The 14,865-nt window shown below is 45.5% G+C and overlaps 1 protein-coding gene across 1 annotated transcript in view; it reads right to left on the reverse strand.

Annotated features, from left to right (window-relative positions):
* PAQR8 (progestin and adipoQ receptor family member 8) overlaps window positions 1-14,865 on the reverse strand; it is a 60,808-nt gene continuing 45,943 nt past the window's right edge. Inside the window, exon 2 of the mRNA XM_075554988.1 lies at window positions 1-5,114. Within this exon, the coding sequence (XP_075411103.1) occupies window positions 4,005-5,075 (1,071 nt within the window). The 5' untranslated portion in view covers window positions 5,076-5,114 and the 3' untranslated portion in view covers window positions 1-4,004. The remainder of the gene's footprint in view (window positions 5,115-14,865) is intronic.

A 14,865-nucleotide genomic window follows, 5' to 3' on the forward strand; every position in this document is an offset into this window, starting at 1 on the left:
TATACAAAATACGTTTAATGATAATTCATGTGAGTAGGTTTATATAAACAGAAAATTGCTCCATATTTTCTTTGTCAAGCAATCACACAAAACACTAGAACCAACACAATTAGGAGACAGAAGCCATGGGGGCAAGGGTGGGGATACTCTATGTAAGACAAAAGCGCCATCTGGAGGAATCATATGAAACTACAATGCAGCAACCAAAGAAACACTCTTCTCCCCACCTTCCCCTCACCCCCACCTCCAAGCATTCAAGTACAATTTTTTTAACTTGTGGGCAACAAAGGCAGGAATGAAAGATCCTCTTTCCATGGCCTGAGCTCCGATTACTTCAAGCTTCCAGTAGAGGGCTCCTGAGAATATTGTTAACTGAGTGAGGTACTTCCAGCAGAACCGGACATGGAATCCTGACATCTGAAGAGGATTCACATTTGCTTGTTAATAAATATAAGTCGGAAAGTTCTAGGTAAAAGGAAAAGACGTAACTAGGCCCCACTTGCTGTGTCCTATTTTCTCTTTCCCCTGCACTGGGTAGTGCTTCATACACATCCTTCACAGTTTGTATTCTCCTTATCCACAAGAAGATTAAGCAAATAAGTGATCGTTGTGTTTTGTCAAAGGTCTTTTGATTTTAACAGAGTAAACATCTTAGTTAAAAAAGAAAGATAGCCAGCAGTTTCTGTTACATGTCAACTGTTAGTGGGCGAGTCTAAGTGGAGCAGGATAACATCTCCTTGATCAACACGCAATGATTCCTGTAAACAAACTAGGTCTATCCTTCACGGGTAACCCTGTTTCAGTGAAAACGTCGTGAAGGGGGTCATTTAACCTCCAAAAGGTAGTTGTAGACATCTGTATTTCTTTCTAATGAGATCCTAGATGGAGTGTCTAGGTGGTGCAAACAGATCACCACAAGGTTGGAGGTTCAAGTTCCAAGTCTATTTGGGGGCTCTTGGAAGAAAAGCATGGAGATCTACTTCCCAAAAGACAGTCGCTGCAAACTCCGTGGAACACCATTCTAATCTGACATCCATGCGCTTGTCGTGTCAGACTCAATGGCAACTGGCTAGACTGGCTTTTAAAGAGATACTGCTATTTTGAGAGCATTTCATTGTTTTCTACCTCGATGCTTCCCAAATATCTCTGGTGAAGTGTCTCATTTCTTCATTCCCCATCACTGGAGGGACCAATACTTGGATAAATTAAAATAAAACATCTTTTATGGCAACATCTCAAAGTTTGGTCTCGCTTCCTGCATTTAACTTGCCTTGTGCAGTGAACCATGTACCGGTGGCATTGGACTGTGGCTGCACCTCATGATCACCTCCCTGCTTTCTCTTTGCAAAAATACCTGCAAAAATACCCTAAAGCTCTCAGTCCACCATTACCACTACTGTTTCCTTCAAGAACTGGACTTACGACTTCCTTCACCTTCCCCCTCTGCTTTAGATCTCCTGTCTACCTTTTAAAAGTATATAGTCTTTGTAGCCATAATGACAAAAATGTTGAACAATTTCTAAAGTCCAATTTAAACTGGCCCTCTACTTGCAAAGTGTTTGTACAACTCTTCCATTGCCTTGTTTTGCTTTGCTAGCCTTGGGGGCCATGAATTTGACCTAGATACCAGAAGCTTGTGTGTAAGACACTTGAGTAGTGTAGAAGCTTGAGTCTTTGAGGCATAACAGGAGCGACCTCTCTAGGCAAACAATGTAGCTGACAAAACACACACCTTGATATCACGTGACCAGGAGCACTTTCAGAGCTGTCTCCCTTCTCCTCCCCACTTTGCCAGACCACAAAAGGAAAGAGTCTTTTGTTGGCTCAGCAGCTGTAGCTTGCCGGGGTTTCCTTCATTCACTAATTGGAAAACAATGGGCAATTTTTTCCTGATCCCAGTAACCCTAGACAAAAACTCCATATGGTCCTATGTTCAGAAAAGTGTTCATACATTTCCATTTATAAGGCACAAAACCCACATATTGATCAGAGAGGAAGAAAACAAAGATTTCAAGACAATAAAGCAACCTAGTTAATAGAGGAGGTTCATCCTACTGGAGTTAAAACAAACCACTTCCCTGTTCAGCCGAAGCAGACTGCCTGAAGACATCTGCCTCAGAGAGAAGGTGCCCACAGCCTTTGGTCATTGCATCCTCCTTTATTGGGTCAGTGCAGAAGCACAGTCCTGAGAGGGCTGTGTCACTGGAACACATCAATCCCAAACTCCGTATACCCCATAGAAGCTGCTGGTCGGAGGCTTCCAGCTACAGGGTGCCCACTTGTACATTCGGCCCAGGAGGAACCTTATGGGCCATCCCAGCACAAGCACGCAAACTCACCCGGGTCCTGGGGCTTAATTATTTTAGAGGGTCTGCTCTAAGCTGGGGGTCTCTGGGTGATACAGAGTCAAGCATTCAGAGTTAGTCTAAAGGTTGGTGGTGGGAACCACCAAATGGCTCCCAGGAGAAAGATCTAACTATCTGCTCCCCTAAAGATCACAGCCTTAAAAACCCTTGGGGCTGTTCTGCTATCACCTGGGCTTGCGATGAGTCACAATCAACTCAACAGCACCCGACAACTAGCCAAAAGATTGGTGGTCTAAGCCCACCAAGAGACATCTTGAAAGGCAGGCCTGGTGACCTGCATGTGAAAGGTCACAGTCTTGAAAACTTTATGGAACGGTTCTACTCTGCGCAAGGGTGCTGCCAGGAGTCGGAATTCCCAACTCAATGGCAACTAACAACAGTAAGCGCTAAACCAGCGGTTCTCAATCTGTGGGTCATGACCCCTTTGGGGGTTGAACAACCCTTTCACAGGGGTTGCCCGATTCATAACAGTAGCAAAATGACAGTTATGAAGTAGCAAAGACAATCATTTTAGGGCTTGGGGAGATCACCACAACATGAGGAACTGTATTAAAGGGCCGTGGCATTAGGAAGGCTGAGAACCACTGCTCTAAGCTGAAGCAGAGTGCCATCCTGAGGACCTTGACCTGGAGGAGCTGTGTGCGTCCGTCATGGGATAGCATCTGGTTAGGAAAATGGATTTGGGGGTTCTCGTCATGAGTCAGAATCAGTTAGTTGACAACTGGTTTGAAAGGAACCCTTAGAACCAATTGACACTATAGGCAGACCCCACAGCTCCCCTGTATCCTGTACTCCACAGGTATAAAACAGAAGGGTCCCATGACACTGCAGTTATCTAAGCTTGTTGGCTGGGCCTTCTGGTGGCTCTTGGCACTGGGCTTACTAGTACCGTTTATATTATTAGTCTTTCTGAGAACACATTTCCTGAATATCCAGATAGATCCAAGCATTGCCTGGAAGTGTGGCTGCTCTTAGGCCTTTATGTTACCATGCAAGGTGCAGTTGGGAGTGGGAGATGGACGGCACTTCAGGGAAATCACTTCAGCCCATCAGATAGGTGGTCATCCTGAGAAAAGGGTCAGTGTTACAGTGGAGAGAGGAGGGGCCAGAAATCAGATGAACTGAGCACTTGACAGTGTCTAAGGTTTTCACAGAAATATCTTGAAGATTCCAACTTTGTTACCTTAGACAATCTTAAATCCAAATGAAATGGGGACTAATCAGAAGCTATTCAGTTACCAAGCTAGCATAGGATGACCATTCCAATGGGGCATACCTACTTCTTTCATTTCCTTATTATCCCTTTAGCTCTAGACATGCCCCTGAAGGCCACGAATTGTTCCAAACTTTGAGGCACGAAGATTGTTCTCCTTCATTCAGCCTCCCGTGATTCTTAGCCCTTTGTAAGGATCTGACCCAGGGGAAACAGAATACTCCTGTTATCAAAAGCAGCAGCAGCAACAGCAGAACTCTTGAATCCTCTAACGTTCCAGTGCTGCAGTCGTCGTACAACCTTGGGAATATGTATCATTCATTGAAAAGCTCATCCTTTAAAAGAAAACACCAGCCCTTAGTGGTGTACTGTTTTCCCTTCATCACAAGCGGCCACCTCCACACACACCGCTCCAGCTTCCGGCCTCAGGAATCTTTCTTGGTCAGCCTGGCCTTGACTTTGTGCCTCAAGAAGGCGGCGGTGGCGCCGCTGCAGGCAGTCAAGAAAAAGAAGGAGAGGCAGGCCGTGTAGATAGACAGGGGGCTGTGGCGTTGCAGGAAGATCTCCTGGCGGCCCTGGAAGTCCAGGAGAATGGCCTCCAGCTGCGAGAGCGTGCAGATGGACAGGAAGGCGTGGAAGATCTGATGTCCGTGGCCCACGATGTCACAGGAGCCCGGGAAGTACTTCTCGGGCACGGGGCAGGAGAAGAAATAGGCGCTGACAAGGAAGAAGACAATCTGGAGGGTGTGGTACCAGGCCGCCTGCTCCTGGCAGCCTGCCAGGTGGCACAGGGCCACGCGATGTGCCACGGGGCTGATGTCTAGGACGAAGGCCAGCCCGGCCGGGACCACTTGACAGATCTTCCTCATGACGGGGTAAGGCCTCCGGTAGCGGTACTTGGCATAGCAGCAGCCCGTGCAGGACAACCAGCCGCAGAAGGCGGCGGCCGGCAGGAAGAAGAGCCAGAAGCGCTCGTACCACGCCTGGTCGGCGCTGTAGAAGAAGTGGGCCAAGGCGCTGCCGTACTGGTACACGCTCACGCCCACGTAGTCGGCGAAGTAGAAGGTGTAGTGCGAGAGCTCCGACTTGGACTGCAGCAGGTGGGCCAGCAGGCTGCAGGTGAGGTACGTGATGGAGGACAGGACGTAGAGGAGCAGCGGCAGGGCGTACGGCGAGGCCCAGGCCACGGGCAGGGCGTCGGCCTCGGCGAAGGCCCAGAAGCGCAGCAGGACGGCCAGGGCGGCCAGCAGGTGGGTCCACACGTTGACCACCTCGTTGTGTTTCTGGAAGAGGCTGAGGAAGTAGTAGCGCCACTCGTGGCCCGTGGGGCGATAGCCGGAGCGGATGTAGGGCTCCCGGAAGAGCTGCGGCACGTCGGTCTCGGGCACGGTGCAAGGCATCTTGGGAAGGCCGTCCTCGAGGATCTTGGGTAGGCGGCGCAGCTGCTGCCCGCTCACCGACAGGGTGCTCAGGCGCTCCAAGATGGCGGTCGTCATGGCGGCTGCGTCACGTCACCAGCGGGCGGGCGCTGCAACCTGGAGAAAAACGGAGTCACGTCGTCAGACCCGGTGAGCGAGCGAGCGAGTGAGCGGGCACCCCACGGGACAGGGCTAAGGAGACGCGGCCTTCCACGACCGTCAGCCGGGCGGCTTCCCCTGGCTCGTCAAGTTGCCGCACCCCGCCCGTGACTGGAACGTTCCGAGTCTACAGTGGACCCCACGGCAGGGCGCGGGCAGGCACGACCCCTAAACCGGGAATGCTAGCCACCTCCCTTGTGTTTGGTGACACATGAGACCCCACTAAGCCTGCCCGCCTTTGAAACCAGTGGCTGCCAACGCCTGACTCACGGTGACCCAGCCCCACCCCCACCCCAGCACCCTGGGTCGGCGTAGAACTGGGCTCCTGAGGGTCGTCAACCGGGATGTTTGTGGCTGGAGACAGCCTGGTCTTTCTTTCGAGGCGTTTCTCAAAACACCTCTTCGCAGCCACGCTTGTTGATCACACACAAAGACCATCCTGAGGCGCCCTTTAAAAAGGACTTTCTCTTTTTAAATTGTAACCATCAAACTGGCTCTAAATATAGCTACTGTACTAAAATACAACAATAGTATATAACTACTATACTAAAATATAACTACTGATGTTACTAAAGATGGGTTTTACATTTCTATAGCATTACTAAAGATAGGCTTACATTTCTTTAGCATCTTGCCTGAAAATACCCCTGAATTTCACAGGTGACGATAATTTGAGAGCTCCTGATTAACCTCAAAATAAAGACAAATGATAATCAGGTTGGGAAGGACCAATGTCGTACCTGGGAAATATTTTAATATCACACAAAGTAAACACATGGCTTCACTTTAACATAAAATCTAAACACAAATGTAATTGCTGTTTTTGAAATTAATCAAGTGGCTTCCGATTTTCTTCTCTTGTCTAACAACGTCAATATTCAATCGATTTATTGATTTAGACTTTCTCAGGTCTAAAAAACATTTGACTTGCAATTGGAATTTCTAGTTGATGAATCAGCCAGATGAGGTCAGTAGTGAATATTTTATCAAATGTACCACAACACAGCAGTTTTCCTAAATGCTTTACTATCTAGGTTATAAAGAAGGCTTGCCTGAAAGGCTTTGGGGTTTTCTAGATGTATTTGTCAAATGAGACAGGAACCCTGGTGGCAGAGTGGGTTACATGCTGGGTTACTAATCTCAAGGTCCATCAACTGTTCTCAAGGAGAAAGATGAGACTCTCTGCTGCTGTAAAGATTTACAACCTCAGAAACCCAAAGAGGCAGTTCCACTGTATCCTATGGGGTTGATATGGGTCAGAATAAACCTGAAGGCAGTTTTTTGTTTTTGGATAATTAAGAAGGAGCTCTAGTGGCAAAATGGGTAAGTGCTCAACTGTTAACCCAAAGGCTAACAGTTGCAACCAACCCAGTAGCTTCTTAGGAAGCAGACCTGGCAATAAACTCCATAAACATCACAGCCTAGGAGACCCTGTAGGAGACCTGGTGACTCCTGGTTACATGTTGAGCTGCTGTGACATCAGTTGTAAACCACCAGCCATTCCGAGGGAGAACAATGAGGCTTCTACTGTAAAGAGCTGCATTCTCAGAAACCCACAGGGAAGCTTCTACCTTGTCCTATGCAGTCACCAAGAGTCAGTATTGACTTGATGGCAGTTAGTTGGTGAGTTTGTTCTTTCTAGGAAACCCTATGGGACAGTACTACTTTATGACATGGGGTTGCCATGGGTTGAAAATCAACTCAATGGCAATAAAACTCACTGCTTCCTCCACCTCCTCCCACTATCATGATCCCAATTTTACCTTACAAATCTGGCTAGACCAGAGGATATATACACTGGTACAGATAGGAACTGGAAACATAGGGAATCCAGGACAGATGAACCCTTCAGGACCAGTGGTGAGAATGGCGATACCTGGAGGGTGGAGGGAAGGTGGGGTAGAAAGGGGAAACCTCCTCCCTGGGGGATAGACAACAGAAAAGTGGGTAAAGGAATATGTCGGACAGTGTAAGATTTGACAGTAATTTATAAATTATCAAGGGTTCATGAGGGAAGGACGAGTGGGGAGGGGGGGGAAATAAGCTGATATTAAGGACTCAAGTAGAAAGCAAATATTTTGAGTGATGATGGCAACAAATGTTCAAATGTACTTGGCACGATGGATATATGGATTTTAATAACTGTACAAGCCCCCAATAAAATGATATTAAAAATATCTCACGCCTCAAACCGCCTTCACTTTCATCTGAATTTAGATGAGCAAAAGTGATTATTTCCTGCAGAAGAGTTTACTGGCAAAAGAAATGGACCTCCAATGTATGTACAGTTACCACTCACACTTCCTATTTCCAAAGCTGTTTTCCTCAGAAAAGTTTAATACCTGACTTACTTCAATGACTCCCTTTGGGACAGGCAGCAAGCACTGCTTAAGGGACTACTGATTTTATGGAAAATATTTAGTCTTTTACTTACATTCCTTAATATTAAAAGAGAAAAAACATGTCTAATCAGGGAAAACATGCAGGGCATGAAAATTAATAAATGATGAAAGTAGTCCAGGGGGATCTGAAATCAAGCCTTGATGTTGCCACCGACTAAGTGACATTGGGTAGCTTTACAATGCTCTAAGCCTCACGTTCATCAACTGTGGGGTACTAACTACACAACACACAGGATGCTGTGATGGTTAACTGAAAGAATCCAAAATACAAAATGGGGGACACTTCTTCCCAGCCCAGGATACATGCTCAGTAAAGGTTAAGTACAACGGATATTTTATTACAATGAGCTGGAATCTGTGCTAGCTACTAGGGGAACGATGGCGAATCATTTCTGCCTTCAGGAGACCACCGGCTCCAGGAAGGGACATTCAGTTGAAGGGATGCCGACAAAAACATGCCTTACATGCTTCCTACAGGTACTGATTAAAGGGTACAACTCTGACACACACCTTTCCTGATTTTAAATCCTGCCATATTCCATTGTAATACTTTAATTGGGGGCTCTTACACCTCATCACAATCTATACATTCATCCATTGTGTCAAGCACATTTGAACATATGCTGCCATCATAATTTTCAAAGCATTTTCTTTCAGCTTGAGCCCTTGATATCAGCTCCTCATTTTTTCCCCGTCTCTCCCCTGTCCGTCCTTCCTCATGAGCCCTTGATAAGTTATAGATGATTATTTTCATATCTTAAATCATCCTCTGTCGCCCTTCACCCACTTTTCTGTTGTTCATCCCCCTGGGAGGGGGTTATATGTTGATCCTTGTGATCGACTCCCTCTCTTTCCCCCCACTTTTTCCTTATCCTCCTGGCATCTCTAACTCTCATTGTTGGCCCTGAGGGTTTATCTATCCTGGATTCCCTCTCTTTTGGACTCTATCTGTAGCAGTGTGCATGTTCTGGTCTAATTCAATTTGTAAGGTAGAATTGAGGTCATGATAGCGAGGGGGATGGAAGCACCAAAGAACTAGAGGGAAGGCATGTGTTTCTTCGGTGTTATACTGCACCCTGACTGACTCACTTTCTTCCTTGTGACTCTTCTGTGAGGGGATGTCCAATTGTCTACAGATGGGCTTTGGGTCTCCACTCCACACACACAACCCTCCTCATTCACATTGAGTATGATTTTGTTCTTGGTTTTAGGTGCCTGATACCTGATCCCATTGACACCACATGATCACACAGGCTGGTATGCTTCTTCCATGTGGACTTTGTTGCTTCTCAGCTACATGGCCGCTTGTTTATCTTCAAGCCTTTAGGACTCCAAACGCTGTATCTTTTGATAGCTGGGCACCATCAGCTTTCTTTACCACATTTGCTTATGCATCTATTTTGTCTTCAGCGATCGTGTCGGGAAGGTGAGCAGCACAGAATGTCAGATTATTAGAACAAAGTGTTCTTGTGTTGAGGGAGTACTTGAGTTGAGACCCAATGTGCATCTGCAGCCTTAATTCTTAACATACGGATATGAGCACATAGTTCTATTGCCTCATTATATATAAATATATTTATATGTGTACATGCTTGTATTTAGATCTCTATAAATGTCCTTTGCCTCCTGATTCTTTCCTCTATTTCCTTTTACTTTAGGCATCATATGCCCTTCTCGCCATTGATTTTAGTTCACTTGTTCCCTTGTCCCCCCCACCCTTCCTTTCTCCCACCTCACCTTCTCCCATCTATCCGCCCTCTCCCCGGAACCATCGTTCATTCTAATCATCTCAGAATTGTTTATCCCACCTATCTTATCTCTTAATTTTCTGGTCTGGCAGCAGGAGCTCTGGGCTGATAAATCTACCTGGACGCCATCTTCCCTTGGCTCCACTGGAATTACCCAACACTTTCTGTTCTTATGCCCATGGCTGGCGTGAGATGTAGGAGCGGTTAGTAAGTGGAGGGTCTTTTGCACCCTCTGTATCAGTGTCTACTCCCACTACAGCTCCCTGAAGCCTGTATTGAGTCATCTGTTTGACCCTCACTTATCAGAGGTCTCCTACTAGGTACAGGCCATGAAGTGGCACAGGAATGAAAGACACCCAAGAAATGTTTTAAGAGTTAAGGAGTCAGCCAGAAAGAAAAGCCCCCAAAAGAAGGGGAGTGGGAGAGAGAAAGTGAATAGTCATTACTGGGAGTGGGCATCCACTCCATGGCAGTGAGTGTGTTTGTTTGATACAGCCGTGCTTCCTTTATCGGCCAGCAGAGGGACCCCAGCGCTGAGGAGTACAGTTCTGGTTGGAGGTGTCCCCAAAGGAAACCTGGTGGCAGTTAATGAGAGGTAGGGGTAGGGTTGATGAGGAAGTAGGAGAGGTGCCAGCTCCTCCTTGGACACTTGCTTCTGCAAAGATGCAGAGTGATTTTTTTTTCAAAGTTGCCTTGTGATTGTTGAGCTGAGGAGCGGATTTCCTCTGACCGAACTGGGCTTGTTTGAGCTCTGGGGAATTAAGTGCATTATTTTTTTGGATCTGACAAGAGCTAAAAAGGGACTTCTGCCTGCTAAGGGAACAATGTACCCTGAGAGAATAGGCCTGTTAAAATCTTGATCTTGAGACCAGGCCCTGGTATCCTGACACAGAACTGCACCCTGAGACACATTTCAAAGAAAATATGCTGGAGACCCAAGGACAAACTACATGAACTAATTACAAAGCTGCCTGACCATCCGCAGAATTGTGATCGCCACCCCACTCGACTGTGCCTTTAAAAACAAGAACAGTTCCCCTAGACAGTGTCCTTTCTCAACTCGCCACAGGGGCCTGCTTTGCTCTCCAGGCATATCTGATTTATGCTTAAGGGGTCCTTCTCCCCTAGCGAGGAGGACCCGCCTCATTTTCTGAACTATATTGGATAAAACTTTCGCTTCATTCTAGCTGTTGTGTGTGGCTTATCTCTGGCACCTTTATAATCCCCTCGGGTGGGGCTTGCTAGTACCACCATGGAAAAAGCCTGGCACCAGGCAGCAGGACCTGGCATTGCTCTGCAGGACCGGATGTCACAAGATCTACCACTTGTGTTCTTCTATAATGGTAGAAGCTAGGTCACAAATATTTTAGATACCAGCAGAGTCAGTCACCCATGGGGGGAACAGGGTTAGAACTTCCAGACAAAACCAGACCCGGAGGAAAGGCTTCAATGATTATTTTTAATATTAAACAATGAAAACCTTATGGGTCACAAGAGAATATAGTCTGATATAGTGCTTGAAGATGAGCCTCCCTAAGTTAGAAGGAACTACACAATAACTGATGAAATAACTGGAGAAATGATGAAGTAAAAATACTGAATAAAAACGTAAGGATTCTATGGATTATAAAAAGGTTTATATGAGGAATGCGGCATCAGACTTGGAGGAAGGCTTGTTAACTACCTGCCATATGCAGCTGACACGACCTTGCTGGCCGACAGTGAGGAGCACTTGAAGCATTTGTTGATGGAGATCAAGGATTGTGGCCTTCAATATGGATTACAACCCAATGTAAAGGAAATCAAAATCCTCACAACTGGACCAATAGGTAACATCATGATAAATGGAGAAAAGATTGAAACTGTAAAGGCTTTCCCATTGCTTGGATCTGCAGTACTCAAGGAAGCAGTAGTCAGGTGATCAACCAACATATTTCAGTGGGTAAATCTGCACAAAACCTCTTTAAAGTGTTGAAAAGCACGGCTGTTACTTTGAGGACTGTGTGCCTGACCCAAACCATGGGATTTTCAGTTGCCTCTTAAGCAAAGTTGGGTATTAACTCAGGAAGATGTAAGAGGAGTAGATGCATTTGACTTATGATGCTGGCAAAGAATATGGAAACTACCAGGGACATCCAAGAAAATAAACAAGCTTGTCTTGGAGAAGTGCAGCTAGAATGCTCCTTACAAGCAAGGATGGGGGGACTTGGTCTCATGTATTTTGAACATGTAATCAGGAGAGACCATTCCCTGGCAAAGGACATCATGCTTGATAAAGTAGAGGAGCAGTGGAAAAGAAGAAGGCCTTTGACAAGAGAGCCTGATTTGGTGGCTGCAGCAATGAGCTCAAACACAAGAACAATTGTGAGAATGGGGTGGGACAGGGTGGTGTGTCCCTCTATTGTATATAGGGTTGCTATGAATTGGAGGGAACTCAATGGCACCTAATAACAACATGAGCAGAATATTGAATGACACAGGTAGCATCAAAAGAAGATAGTATCACTGTACCAAAAAGAACTGCTCAATGTTTAAGCATTTCAGAAAATAGCAAATGATCAAGAACCAATATTACTGAAGGTGGAAGTCCAAAATGCACTGAAAGTATTGGTGAAAACCCAGGATCCAGGAATTGATGGAATACCAGTTGCAATGTTTGAACAAACAGATGCTACACTAAAAGCATTGTCTATGTTAAGAAATTTTTAAGAGAGCTACTTGGCTAACCAATGGGAAGAGAGCATATATGAATCCATTTCAAAGAAAAGTTGATCCAAAAAATTACTGAATAATATCATTAGTATTATATACAACTAACATTTTACTGAAGATAATTTCTAAATTGTTACAGCATTACACAGACAGGGAATTGCCAAAAATTCAAGCCAGATTCAGAATAAGATGTGGAACGAGGGCTATCATTATTGATGTCAGATGGATCTTGACTGAAAGCAGAGAAAATAAGAAAGATACCTGTTTTATGATCATGAAAAGGCATTAACACATGGATCATAGTAAATTATAGATAACATTGTGAACAGTTGGAATTCGAGAACACTTCGTTGTGCTCACGTGAAGTTTGTATACAGAAAAAGATGCAGTCATTTGAGCAGAAGAAGGGGACATTGCATAGTGTAAAATCAGGAATTATGAGTCAGGGTTGTATACTTTCACCATATGTGTTTAACCTGTGTGCTGAGCAGATAACACAAGAAGCTTGACTACATGAAGAAAAATGTGCCATCAAGTTTGGAGGAAAGCTCAACAACCATGACAAATGGAGCAAAGATCGAAGTTGTTAGGGATTTCATTTTGCTCGGATCCAGAAATCAATGCTCATGCAAGCAGCAGTCAAGAACTCAAATAAAATATTGCATTGGGCAAATTTGTTATAAAATGCCTCTTTAAAACACTCGAAGGCAAAAAGATTTGGGGGAGAGGGGAGAAGGAGCTGCAGCTGAGTTGCTGAATAAATACCCTTGCCCTGTTGTACCAATAAAATTATTTTTCTTAAAAAATATATTTAAAAGCAAAGCTATGAATTTGAAGTCTAAGGTGTGCCTGATGAATGCCCATGGTATTTTCAATGGCCTCACGGGCATCTGAAAGCTGGCCAATGAATAAGGAAGACTGAAGAAAAAGAGATGGTCTCCATTATGGTGTTGGCAACGAATATTGAATATACCATGGAACGCCAAAAGAAAAACAAAATTTTTTGGAAAGAAAGAATGGCCAGAATGCTTGCTCCTCAGAAGCAAAGATGGTGAGACTTCATCTTGAATGTTTGGACACATTATCCGGAGGACTCAATCTCTGGACAAGGACATTATGCCTGGTAAAGCAGATGGTGAGTGAGAAAAAGGAATTCCCTTGATGAGATGGATTGCTACAGTGGTTGCAACAATGAAGTGAGACAGCAATGAGGATGTGGTGGTTTGGATTGTCTGACTAGTTGGATTGAGCATAATTCAGACCTGGGAACCCCCTGGCAGATTGTGAATCAGCTTTTTGTTGGATTCTAGACAACTGTGGCTACAGAACTCTAACCTTGAGCACTCCTCCTGCCTCTGCAGCCCCAGCCACCTCTGATGGCTCTGTGCTGATGGGTCCTTGTCAGAAAATTCCTTTCTATTTCTCTCTCACTTATGGAAGACAAACTAGGAAGAGGCTTCTGAGAAAACCAGAAGAGCTCTAAGAAGCAGAGGGTACAAAACTAGAGGAGCTCTAAGAAGCAGAGGGTACAAAACTAGAGGAGCTCTAAGAAGCAGAGGGTACAAAACTAGAGGAGCTCTAAGAAGCAGAGGGTACAAAACTAGAGGAGCTCTAAGAAGCAGAGGGTACAAAACTAGAGGAGCTCTAAGAAGCAGAGGGTACAAAACTAGAGGAGCTCTAAGAAGCAGAGGGTACAAAACTAGAGGAGCTCTAAGAAGCAGAGGGTACAAAACTAGAGGAGCTCTAAGAAGCAGAGGGTACAAAACTAGAGGAGCTCTAAGAAGCAGAGGGTACAAAACTAGAGGAGCTCTAAGAAGCAGAGGGGTACAAAACTAGAGGAGCTCTAAGAAGCAGAGGGTAGTAACTTTAACTTCAAAGGACAAAGTGCAGGGGGGGGGGGGAAAGGCAGAACAGTAATTTCCTTTGCAAATGATACCTCCCTTTTCAGGGATCTGCAACTTAGTCTACCGAAACCCAGGTCTCCTTGAACTAATCAGGCCACCCTCTAGTCTAGAGAATGTGACTCACACTCAGAAGGAAGCCACCCCGGCCTGGGACTCAGAATACGGTCCCTTCTCTCTCTCTCAGCAATGAGGGTGTTGCTGAGTTCTAAGTCTTCTGTCTGTGGGTGAAAAGGACTGAATTTCCCCCTGGGAAGTTTAGCATCATGAAAAATGTCTAAGTCTGTGGTTAGTGGTTAGTAGAAGACAGGCAGATTTCTCTGACCTCTCTTTAGTAACCACCTTGTCCTCTACCATGAAACTTTCCCTTTGCCCAATGGAAGCCACCACAGCCACGATGATGTTTGTAGGAAGGCATTTGATCATCATTTGTTTGAGAAGCCACTCTGCACTCCTTTAGAGTACAGGTCTCAGTGTTGCTAGCTCTGCCAAAGTAGGCTGTGCTTCCAGAAATAAGCTTCCAATAGGCAGCTGTAAAATTTGAGCCTGTTGGTTTCTGTGGCAGTTACATAATCTGTCAGCTTGCGAAGGGGTGGAGTCTAGTCTGTCCATCAGGTCGCAGCTCGATGACCTCATTTGGAGGCACAATGGAGATAAATAGTTCACAGGATGCCAGACACACCCTCTCTGTTTCGCCTCCCTGTGAGTTATTCTTGTCCACAAGCCACATGGAGCTACACTGATGGAGCTAGATCTGTGAAGCTGGAGGAGTCACGTAGAGACCCATGCCAGTGCTGAGATGAGGTGATTCCACCACCACTGGAACCACAAGACTTTCTACCCACTGGCCTGTGATCTTCCTGAATTCAGAATCATTGCATGGCTGCATGAGTCTAAAGAGGAATTTGTGGACTAGTATCAACATATTGGGTAATATTGGGCTTAT

The sequence above is a fragment of the Tenrec ecaudatus genome, chromosome 7 (genome assembly GCF_050624435.1).
Source record: "Tenrec ecaudatus isolate mTenEca1 chromosome 7, mTenEca1.hap1, whole genome shotgun sequence".
NCBI classification, from domain to species: domain Eukaryota; kingdom Metazoa; phylum Chordata; class Mammalia; order Afrosoricida; family Tenrecidae; genus Tenrec; species Tenrec ecaudatus.